Source organism: Eumetopias jubatus, unplaced genomic scaffold (genome assembly GCF_037043125.1).
Source record: "Eumetopias jubatus isolate StellerSeaLion01/CBP00866 unplaced genomic scaffold, mEumJub1_p1.0 scaffold_16, whole genome shotgun sequence".
NCBI lineage: Eukaryota > Metazoa > Chordata > Mammalia > Carnivora > Otariidae > Eumetopias > Eumetopias jubatus.
In genome coordinates this window covers 78,222,580-78,234,057 of record NW_028274822.1, presented here as the reverse complement: position 1 = coordinate 78,234,057, position 11,478 = coordinate 78,222,580, and the positions used below count along the sequence as shown (strand labels likewise).

The window sequence follows — 11,478 nt, the reverse complement described above, 5'->3', positions numbered from 1 at the left end:
ACATTTAATCAAACACCTGCAAGATTACTTGCATCAGAATCACCTGGAGTGCTTAAAATGCAGACCCCACTCCAGAGCTTCGGAATCATAATTTCCGGGGATTAGGGCCGGGGAATCTGCATTTTATGCAGGCGGTGCTTCTAAGGCACTCAAAAGCGTGGGAGCTAGAACATTAACAGGCTTTGATAAGATGAGTCTCTTAATTAGACGAGCACTTTAAACGAGCTCTTTGGCTGTCGAGTACAGAATCAACTGGAAGTGGGCAAAGATATCTAAAATAGTTAACGGCATCACTCATTCCAGCGCGGGGAGAGGGACCCAGACAGCCCGTCCGCTGGCACGCCCCCTGCCGGCCTTCAGCAGCCTCATCCTGGGTCCCGTCGTAGCAGCCGACTGCGACTGCGCGCTCCGAGGGCGGCCTCCTCAGGGTGCTGCGACCCCGCCAATCCAGACCGGAAGCGGAACTGCCGAATGCGATTCGCCGGCAGCCGCCGCCCCCACCCCGGATCCCGAGTGACTCACAGACGCGCCGGAAGCGGAAGTTGCTAAGAGGTGGGGGAGTTGTGGGGCAAGTGTTGGGTTGTTTTTGGGCTTCTTGGGTTTAAGCGCGGTTGGGTATCCTCGCCAGTTCTTCTCACCCGCCTCAAACCGGTTCCCGGCCCGCAAGCCTCGCCCGAGGGGTGTGGTACTCGGGGCTCCGACTCCTTCCCCGGGGTCCGTGTGACCCGCTGGTTGCCGCAGTCCCCTGCCCCTTCCCTGGAGTGAGGCCCCGTCCGGCTTCCCGGAGTCCCCCGCAGAGCCCCGCCATGGGTAACACGAGCAGCGAGCGGGCTGCGCTGGAGCGGCAGGGCGGCCACAAGACGCCGCGAAGGGACAGCTCGGGGAGCGCCAAGGACGGGGACAGGCCCAAGATCCTGATGGACAGTCCCGAGGACGCCGACCTCTTCCACTCCGAGGAAATCAAGGTGAGGGGTGAGGGAATCCGGCTCCCCTGGACTAGTGTTGAGGGGAGGAGCCCTCTCCTAGATTCCCCGCCGAACTCATCATAAGTGGGAAGGTAGGTGATACTTAACTCCGTGCACTTAGAAGCCAGATGGCCGGGTAAGAGCCCTCTTAGCAGTCCAGGAACCTGTGTCTAATTACCGATGAGAAAGTCACCCCGAGGGAGGAGGAACGCACTTCGTTCAACATCATTAAGGCGAAAGCAGCTCTGGGACAGCGTTTCAAATTCTTAAGATCGTTGAGCTAGCAGCAGGTGAGCCCCAGTCTCTGCTCGCCTCTTAGGTATCATTAGTTTCACTGCTTTGAGAAATTTTTCCTCCCCTTTACGAAAACTAACACTTCTTGTAATAGCTGGCTTTGTAGTTTATTGTCGATTTTGGAGATAACCCAGAGCACACGTGTAATCCGAAAGTAGAGTTACACAGCTGACCGTAGTTGCCAGAGGTGTTTCATTCTAACAAACTTTTGGCTCACCAAGCCACTTTAGAGCAGACATAGAAAAGTAAACCCACTTTTGGAGGTCAGTGGGTGAGTGAAGTGTCAGTCTGAAAGGGGGGCAGCCAGTTGCTACTCACCTTCTCTCTCCTATTGTGTAAATATGACTTAAGATTTTAGACCAAAGCAAACATTTTTGCAAGCCAAATTTGGACATCTTACCATGGTCTGCTGTAATTCATCAAAACTTTGAAGATGAATCTTGACTCCTGCTTCAGCCACATGCCTGCTAACTACCTGATGGGGTCTTGTGTTTCCAGCTGCAAGGCCCCTGCCCGGTGTCCAGAACCACGGACACTTAGTGGTTCTGGCAGCTGATAAGTATGTGGTAGATCCTCAGAGAGGAAGAACTGATCCCTTAAGGACAATGCAACAGAGTAGGTTTAGGAAAAATCAAGATGTCTCCCCAGCCCAGCATATTCTCTGTTAGTATCCAGTTGCATATTAATCATCATTGCCCATTAGGCTAATTGCCTGGCAACTCATTCCACCTTTACTCGTATTTTTTCTCAGATGTTGGGCTTGGTGATCACATTATGATCTTAAATCCTCACTTGGATCTTGGCTTTGAGTCTAAAGAGTCTTTTACTGGGCCTTATGTCCTGTGATTTGCACTTGCTTTCTGCATTTGTTGCATTCCTGAGGACCTGTATGCAAAGTGAACTTTGGAATCCTGTTTCTCCAGTGACTTGATATCCTTTCCCCCCAGAAATAATTGTGGCCCAAGGACGGCTATTTAAGATACCATAAGAACCAAACTACTTTATTCTAGAAGTAACTGTTCTGTTGCTGTTCCAAAATTCCTACAAGAAACGTTTAGCCTACAGAGAATCTGTGGACAATGATTTTAAATTGTTTCCATTATCACTTCCTCAGAAGTTACTGAAACGATGTAGCAGAGACACTGGATTGAATGCCCTATATTCCCAAAAAAGTCATGGGTTATTTTAGCTATACTAGTTCACCATTTTGGCTGTGGTTAGTTATCACCTTCTCAGTGGCAAGTGATTCCAGTCTGTTATTTTTTAATCTGTAGATCTTGTTCTCTCTTAAAGCAGGCGTCATTCAAAATAAGCTCTGGTCAGGGCACCTGGGTGGCTCAGTCGGCTAAGTGTCTGCCTTTGGCTGAGGTCATGATCCCAGGGTCCTGGGATTGAATCCCATGTCGGGCCCCCTGCTCAATGGGGAGTCTGCTTCTCTCTCTCTCCCTTTGTCCTGCCTGCCTGTTTGTGCACTCTCTCTTTCTCTCAAATAAATAAATAAAATCTTAAAAAAACAACAACAACAACAACTCTGGTCAGTATTTGAAATGAAGGTCTTAGAAGCTCACTCGTCAACACCTTTAAGGGTCTCTCCCAACCTGGAACTCCCACTCTTTTAATATCTTTGGCTTCTGACTAGTAAATATGTAAAAGATCCAAAAGCACATATATTTCCCCCAGAGTTGGAAGTGTTTATTTCTTAGTTTGGAATACCTCAGTTATACATCACTTCCTGCGCTTAGAAGCCATTGTTTGCCATATGGAGGGTCAGTCTGTGTCTTATCTTTTTATTCCCAATGCCTGAACAGCACTTTGAATATTTTTTTCCCTTAGAATCTGGATTTGTGAGTTTTCAAGTTGACAGCTCTGGAATTGTTCCTAATAAATTTTCGTGTACTTCAAATCTTGTTAATTAAGGGAAGAAAAGGACATTTATCTATCTGGTCTGAATTCATTGCATCCTCTTCCAAGTGAGTTCTGTAGCTTCTACTAAAATTTTGGTGTAGATCTCTTTAATCACAACAGTATTAACAGCTAATAATTATTAAGTACGCACTATGTGTCAGACACTATGCAGAGCAGTTTACATGGACCCTCTCAGTCTTTCACAACAACCTTAAGAAATAGTTCCTTTTGTTATCTCTGTTTTCCAAGTGGAGAAACCAGCACACCGCTATTAAGTTAATGAGCCTGAATATGAACATAAGTAGTAATCGCTGTCTCTTTAGAATGAATTGTCTACATTAGGGTAACTGTCCATTGTAGGGAGCTCACTAATGGCTTCCTGTCCCTGAGTAAACTGTTCCGTTTCTAGGCTCCAGAGAAGGAGGAATTCCTGGCTTGGCAGCATGATCTGGAAGTGAATGATAAAGCCCCCGCCCAGGCTCGGCCAACAGTATTTCGATGGACGGGGGGCGGAAAGGAAGTTTACTTATCTGGGTCCTTCAACAACTGGAGTAAACTTCCCCTCACAAGAAGGTAACTGCCTGGGCACTATTCACATATTTGTCTTCATCCAGGGATACTGTGGTTTCTAAATGGGGAATAGAAAACAAAGTTTTTATAAAATGGATGCTGAATGGAAAATAATTTTGCTTAATAATTCACAGGGTTTACATCTCACTCCCAGTTAGTCTCTAGGTTTAGAGCACACTTAGAAGAAAACATTTCTCAGTAATGAGATTTCATGAACATTTTTGACTTCAGATATGCAGCTGTGTGTTTGCTTAGGTGGGACATCTCCTGCAGAAAGAGAGAAATCTATTCCTAGTGGAGAGAGAGCACTGAGCTGGGAATCTTCAAGACCAGGATTTGAGTCCACATTGGCTGAGCTAACATCTTGTTGACAACTGAGTCCCAGTGTTTCTATCTGTAAGAAGGGAATATTGGACAGATAATCTCTGAGGTTCCTTCTAACTTTGCCTCTCTGTGTATTACTTTTGCTTGGAAGGTACCTGTTCTTTAGGCATCATTAGCAAGGCCATAGTAAAACACGTGATCAGGAATCCTAGCATGGACTTCTGTCTCAAACTGTCATTGGAAAAGCATCTTCAGGGCACCTGGGCGGCTCAGTCGTTAGGCATCTGCCTTCAGCCCAGGTCAGGATCCCAGGGTCCTGGGATCGAGCCCCGCATCAGGCTCCCTGCTCAGCGGGAAACCTGCTTCTCCCTCTCCCACTCCCTCTACTTGTGTTCCCTTTCTTGCTGTGTCTGTCTCTGTCAAATAAATAAATAAAATCTTTAGAAAAGAAAAAAAGCATCTTCATTAGTGAGTGTTCTTGATGAAACAGAGGGAGAGATTGTGCCCTGCTGCGTCAGGCCTGATTGCTGTCCCAAACCCCGTGCTTTCCCAGGGCTGATATCGGTGTAGGAGGGAGACACTCAGCACAGTTACAAGTCCTTTTAAGTCTGGGGAACAAAACAGAGAGCTTTCCTGGAAACTCGTCTTAGTAAGGAAGCAAGTTTCTTTAGAGACCTATTTGTGGATCCTGTGGAATCGGTCCCATCTCCTGCCCAAGGCAGACTGACAAAGACTAAAACTGCAGCATGCAGTTTACCTGGAGCTGTTCTCCTCCTTGGCATGAGTGGTATTTTGCATGCAAGCTGAAAAGAACATGTGCCTGATTGTTGACCTTTTGCTGGTAGGAAGGCGGATTATTCCTGCAATTGAGCAAAGTGAGTCCTCCAGGAAACGTCTTGCATTGCTGCTTCTTTACAGCTTTTCTAGTTTGGGATCATTCTACTGAATTGTCTAAAGTGGTTAAAAATGTTTACTCTTCTGCAGCTGAACTCTTGGTTTCACATGGAAAGGTCGGGTTTTGTTTGATGGCTGATTTATTTTTTTAAAGATTTTATTTATTTATTTGACAGAGAGAGTAGGAACACAAGCAGGGGGAGTGGGAAAGGGAGAAGCAGGCCTCCTGCTGAGCAGAGAGCCTGATGTGGGACTCGATCCCAGGACCCTGGGATCATGACCTGAGCTGTAGGCAGACGCCTAACGACTGAGCCACCCAGGCGCCCCTTGATGGCTGATTTTGTCGGTAAGCTTAGGAGGGCAGCTTACCCAGCTGAAATCCTCTGCTTCCTTTTCCCTTGCAGCCACAATAACTTTGTAGCCATCCTGGACCTGCCTGAAGGAGAGCATCAGTACAAGTTCTTTGTGGATGGGCAGTGGACGCATGACCCTTCCGAGGTACTCTTCCTCCTGCCATTGGTCCTCTGACTGCCTGCACAATCCAAACAAACTACTTTCCCTTATCGATTGTGCCAGGTCCCTTTGTCCCGCCGGTAAAATCCCCGTGTGTGGCTGAGCTAGATAGCAGTGCTGGTTGTCAGACTTACGGGCAAACTTGATGGAGATGAGCAGATTGGCTAGCCCGGAGATGAGACCTTCCAGCCAGGAAGTCTAAATCCTCTAGAGAATAACTCCAGAGACCTTCCACGTTATGATTTCTGCCTGTCTGTCTCTTCCCAGCCAATAGTAACCAGCCAGCTTGGCACAGTTAACAACATCATTCAAGTGAAGAAAACTGACTTTGAAGTATTTGATGCTTTAATGGTGGATTCCCAAAAGTGCTCCGATGTGTCTGGTATGAACACAGTTATTTTATACCACATGTGTGCAGGTGGGGGCTATGCAGTCTAGAAACACTCTTATTTCTCTTGCCTCTCACTCTTGAGCTCAAGCTGCTGCCCAGTTGTTTGTAGTTGTTTGTAGATGTTTGTAGTTCCCTAAAGAGCCACAAAAGTAATTCCTAACTCTGTCAGATCAGGTTGTTGAAATCCAGCCCCAAGGGAGCTGTAAGTCATTTTTTTTGGTCCTCTCCAGTATTCAGTAGGTCTGCTTAGCCACAGAGAGCAGACCATGGAAACAGAACCAGAGCTTGATCTTGTGCCAGGGGCAGGGCCCAGGAGGTCCTGGAGAGTTGCGTTGGGTCGGTGATGAGCCAGCTCAAGGGAAGCCTGCCAGCTCCCTACCCACTCCTGACTCGCTTGGGGTGCCTGCCTAAAGAGTTTCAGCCTGGCAGGTGGTAAATGGACACCTCTGTGACCTCATGGGGTGTATTAGCACCTTCTCAGAATCCCTTGCGAGGGGAGACAGGCTCATCACAGGAAACAGGCTAACTGTGCAGCCTACTCAGTACCAACCTAGTAAAACTTTATCATCTCCCAAGAGTCAGCCAGTCATCAAGCTTTCGGTAAATTGCTTTCCATCCAAACCCACAGGAAGAAACGTAATACATAGAATTCAGGGGCAATGATGTGTTGTAATTTTTTTTTTTTTAAGATTTTATTTATTTGAGAGAGAGAGAATGAGAGAGAGAGAGCATGAGAGGGAAGAGGGTCAGAGGGAGAAGCAGACTCCCTGCTGAGCAGGGAGCCCGATGTGGGACTCGATCCCGGGACTCCAGGATCATGACCTGAGCTGAAGGCAGTTGCTTAACCAACTGAGCCACCCAGGCACCCGACGTGTTGTAATCTAAGTGTTCATGCCAACTTCACTGCCCCTTCTTGCAGGGGTTTAAATAATTCCTGGACCCCTGTGGGAGGCAGTGAAAAGATTGCCCAGGACTGTACCTGATAATCTGACAAGATGGGTTCAGTTCAGTTTACAGGATGATTCTTCATTGTTACCTGGCTGGGCCTAGAGCTTCTGCCACCAGGATCTCTTATCAGTTCAGAAACCGCGGTGGTAAATTGACTATGGTGGGCTTGCTGTGGCTGAAAAGCCAGCTTGTTGAGCAGGAATTGGAAATCCAAAAATAGTGTTCCCTCTGGATAGCTAGCTAACTAATCTTTTCGAGAAGTCATTTATTTCTTTCTTAGTAGGTGGGAATTGGGGAATGAATAAAATGCCCCAGTATCCCCTACTTACTGATAAATGTAATTTTAGACCACTTACCAAAGCTTTTTAGTCAAGCTTTTTTCTGCAGCACAGACCACCTGGGGAAAGAAAACTGACCCCTCACTGCCAGTAAACCAATATCAGGCTCTGCATAGACTTCATATTTAGATATTCACTTTCTTAAAATACATCTTTACTCCCAATGGCTCAGTGTTCTGCACTTAATGCTTTTCTCAGTTTCCTGTTGTCATATGGTTGGGTCGTGTGAAGGGAGCCTGTACCCTAGAAAATGACATCAAGGGAACTGGCAGAGTGAGAGCACATCAGATTTATTCTTGGATGCCTCCAAGGATCAGGCAGCCAGAACCCGGCCCAGGTGTCCTTTGAATAACCGCTCAGTCCCTTCCAGCTGGCCCAACATTGCTAAGTGAGCCGCCTCTAACCTGATGAAACACTGCCCTTCTAGAAGCTTCTTGATATATCTGTGTAATCAAGACACTCAAGCAAGAGTTTGAAAGGAAGCTCAGAGTGGTAGAGTCAGAGTTGAACCTGTAGAGATCAGGGTTTCAATTTTTTATTTTTGGTTTTAGTTTTGAAATGTGCCAGTGCTTCCTGTAACCTGTTTTTGCCACCGTGTCTGTATCCACAGGCTGCTTTATCTTCAGTTTTATTCTGGCTGGTGGTGCTCACACCTTAAGCTTGGCTGCTGAAGCCTCACTTGAAGCCCTGAGCTTCTTTGCGGTATTTGCCAGCCCAGCCCAAGGCAAGAAGCATTGTTCTGCAGGGGCAGGTCAGGTTAGGTTACTGTGAGCAGCTTCCTTGTTAGTCTGACCCGGAATTACCAGCTTCACCACCACCGTTGTTTGCTGCCGGGGCATCTGAGCTGGCTGCTGAATTTTATGCCAGTCACCCAAATTCCAGAGGGTTTTCTCATTGCCTCTACTCTTCACCCTTGGGGCCTGTATGTTCTTCAAGGGAATATAAATCTTTATTGAGGGGACAAGGAAAACTAGATGATGCCACAAATTCAACGAGACTGCTCCTCAAACTCATAATTTTCAATGTAAATATCCTGTCACCATCTCCCAACAGAGCTGTCCAGCTCCCCACCGGGACCCTACCATCAGGAGCCCTATGTCTCAAAACCAGAAGAACGGTTTAAAGCCCCACCCATTCTCCCTCCACATCTGCTCCAGGTCATCCTGAACAAGGACACGGGGATTTCTGTGAGTACACAGACATCTGCCAGGACCATCCTCCGTGGTCATGTTCCAAGGCTCCCCTTTCTGACCATCTCAGAAAGCAGTTGGTAAAAAGGTTTTGGGTTGCCCATCGGTGTTAACTGCCACCTGCCAGGGTCCCCCTCCACTGTGGGAATGGGCTGCGAGCAAGATGTTGCCCGAGTGTGGGTGCTGCTCTCCCATCACACCGAGCCTTTCTGAACTTGTCTTCCTTGTGTTTCACTCCTCCCTCAGCCTCATTCCTTATAAATCATGATGAAATATATAGCCACCCCTTCTCAGTAAACTACCAAATGGAATTCCTCTTCTGGCCCCCACGTTTTAGAATCTAATCTAAATCACCAAAGTGCTTTCAGAAACATCAGTGCTCCTGGATCCAAATTTGGGGAATCTGGGTAACACACATTTTCTCTGAGAAATTGATGTTATTTGTAAAAAGAAGTATAATCCTCCTGGATCATGAAGAGCACCCCATTATTACCTTGTTAATTTTCCGTTCTGTTTAAGTAGATATGCACAGCATGGCCCTAATTCTGAGGAATCTGGCTGTCCTGTGCTTTGTTCAAGCTACCCCCTAAAATTCACATGTTTATGAGGTGATAAAGTAACCATGCCGCTGCTCTGGACTCCACATACAAGTAGCTACACCTGTGCTGAGCTGAAGAGCTGAATGCAGGCATGTGTGGGCATCCCCCCATCGCAGTCATGGCTCGTTCCCCGGGGACTCGCTGTTCTCCAGGCACCAGGTGCCATGCCCCCCCCCCATCCATTTCATCATGCTCCCTGAGTATAGACATGAGCCTGCAGTCCACTGCTCAGGAATGTTTAGTATAGATTTATCTTGCTGCTTTCTCTAAAAGTGCACTCGGTTGACAGCTCTTTCTTCCTTCTTCCCTTTCTGTAAGAGGACAGAGCCATGGTTCACACTTCAGAGGCCAGGGTAAAGCCTGACCAAGACACATACCCGTGCATCCAGCAGGCACGCAGGGAGCTCCCCTTAGTTGGAGCATGAGGCATGACCCCCGTCACCTCACCTGTCATCTTAGACGAGCCTTTCACTGCCCAGCTTAAGCAGAAAGGGGCATGAGAGCCGGCCTCTTTCCTGTTGATACCCACTGCTGCGAAATAAAGGGAGAACCTTCTTCATTTCCAAATCCTAAATGCTCACCATCTGCTTTTGTTCCCCCCACAGTGTGATCCAGCTTTGCTCCCTGAGCCCAACCACGTCATGTTGAACCACCTTTACGCGCTCTCTATCAAGGTAATGACGTGTTTGTTGCTGATTAAGCTATGTTTCTCAAAGTGTGCTCTGGGGCCCCCTAGTCACAGAACTACCTGGAGTACTTACCTAGCAGCTTCTGGGACCTTATGCATACCCTCAGGCTCTGGTTCTGAAGGCAGAACAGGACTCTTTTTATTAAGCCCCCTTAATGCTACACACACACACTCACACTTTGAGCCCTTAATGCCACACACACACACACACACACACACACACACTCACACACACTCACACACACTTTGAGCCCTTAATGCTACACACACACACACACACACACACACACTTTGAGCCCTTGACTTAGTCCTGCCTTTGATCATTTCCACCCTCTTCCTCAGGATGGAGTGATGGTGCTCAGCGCGACCCACCGATACAAGAAAAAGTATGTCACCACCTTGTTATACAAGCCCATATGAAGAGCTGGGAGCCAGCGGTGGGCCCCAGGGAACAGTGCACCCCCAGGCTCCACGCGTGCATGCTTTCCACTAGAGGGAATGGACTGTAAATTTTTCATTTCACACTCTATAAGACATTTCATACCCGCCATAGTCCTGCTTGAAGGTTTGTTCCAGGCGTGGCAGCTCCCGAAGCGCCTCCTGTCTGTAACAGTCCTCTGGGCACCCAGTGGCTTTGAGTCTCAAGGCTCACTAGAGCTGAGAACAGAGTGAGGGGACACAGGTCTGTGGCCCCCATACCACGGTGCATGAGGACAGGTGCAATTCTTAACAGACATCTTTTGAGCTGGTCGTGGAGATGCTTCTTAAGCCAAAAATGAACCCTAGCCACTTTGCTGGTAAAATCCGGGAAGCAGGGATGGAGGCCACACAGAATGTCTGATCATATGTGTGTCTGAGGCCACCCACTTGTCCCTGTTGAGGCCTGACTGTGGAGCTAACAGCAAGTACCGGTCCTCTTGAAATCAAAGCAATAAGATGGTCTCCTGTTTTCTGCTCCAGGGAGGTATAATTTCTATAGAAATTAGAACCTGTCTGATTTCCAGATGAAATTTACAATTGTTTCTTGCTTCTGTGCACTGAGTACTTTTGTTTTAAACCAGAGGTGTCTGACTCTCTGGTCTTAGGGCAATTTTAAAATCACCCTAACTAGAATATAGATCATGTGAACTGTATTCAGCAATAATCTGTTTTTAGAACAGACTCTGAAAACCGCTGCCGGATTTCTCCATGAAGCCAGATGATCCTGAGGACTGACCACTGTTAGCTGGAGCGTTGTCCAGCTTCTTATTCTAATCGCAGTGAGGTGACAGTGTTTCCACGATCACTTCAGAGAAGCGCCCTACCCTAGCCTGTGCCGTCTTGCTCAGGGCCTCCGTCTGCACTTAGCAGTGAAGGCGGTAGAGTTGCTCTTGCTTATTCTGGAAGGAACTTAGAACTTGACAGCAGCCTTCTAAATTTGTGTCAGGAAGACATTCTTTGGACCAAAGCAAACCTCTTTACACCCGTCGTGGTTTCCGGGGAGATGCTGCAGACGTGCCCATTAGCACAAGTTCCTGTCCCCGAGTCAGCAGAAGCTATTGTTACACCCTGTGTTCCTGCTGGGAGATGGAGGAACAAGCTCCCTGGTTTCCAGTATTTATTTGGTAAACCTGAGTCTGAGATACCCTTTTTTCGTTACTGTCTTCCAAACACTGAATTATTGTCACCTTGACGTACAGGTTTCAATAAAGCTTTGTAAAGATAATGGGACGTGCGCTTGGAGGAAGGCTTGATTTTATTCCGTCATTTGGAGAAGAGACTGGAACTCTTCCAGAGGTTTACTCGGCGCGGTGCTTTTTCAATCGTTATCACATATCGGCACTCACTGAAAATGGTCCCATCCTCGTGGTACTCTGGGG

General features: G+C 47.4%; 1 protein-coding gene across 1 annotated transcript; it reads left to right on the top strand.

The window, feature by feature from the left end:
* Window positions 1–532: 532 nt before the first annotated feature.
* On the top strand, window positions 533–11,329 carry PRKAB1 (protein kinase AMP-activated non-catalytic subunit beta 1). The gene is made up of 7 exons (XM_028116397.2): window positions 533–965; window positions 3,574–3,737; window positions 5,357–5,450; window positions 5,733–5,847; window positions 8,196–8,329; window positions 9,537–9,605; window positions 9,962–11,329. Exons 1-7 carry the CDS (start codon window positions 807–809, stop codon window positions 10,037–10,039), a joined length of 813 nt encoding a protein of 270 aa, XP_027972198.1. The 5' UTR covers window positions 533–806; the 3' UTR covers window positions 10,040–11,329.
* Window positions 11,330–11,478: the final 149 nt, after the last annotated feature.

Bases quoted from the DNA above. Each gene is read 5' to 3' on its own strand.
- PRKAB1 (XM_028116397.2), top strand. From the start codon at position 807: ATGGGTAACACGAGCAGCGAGCGGGCTGCGCTGGAGCGGCAGGGCGGC. The intron at 3,738-5,356 runs GTAACTGCCTGG...TTTCCCTTGCAG, and splicing joins AAACTTCCCCTCACAAGAAG to CCACAATAACTTTGTAGCCA. The intron at 8,330-9,536 runs GTGAGTACACAG...TTCCCCCCACAG, and splicing joins ACAAGGACACGGGGATTTCT to TGTGATCCAGCTTTGCTCCC.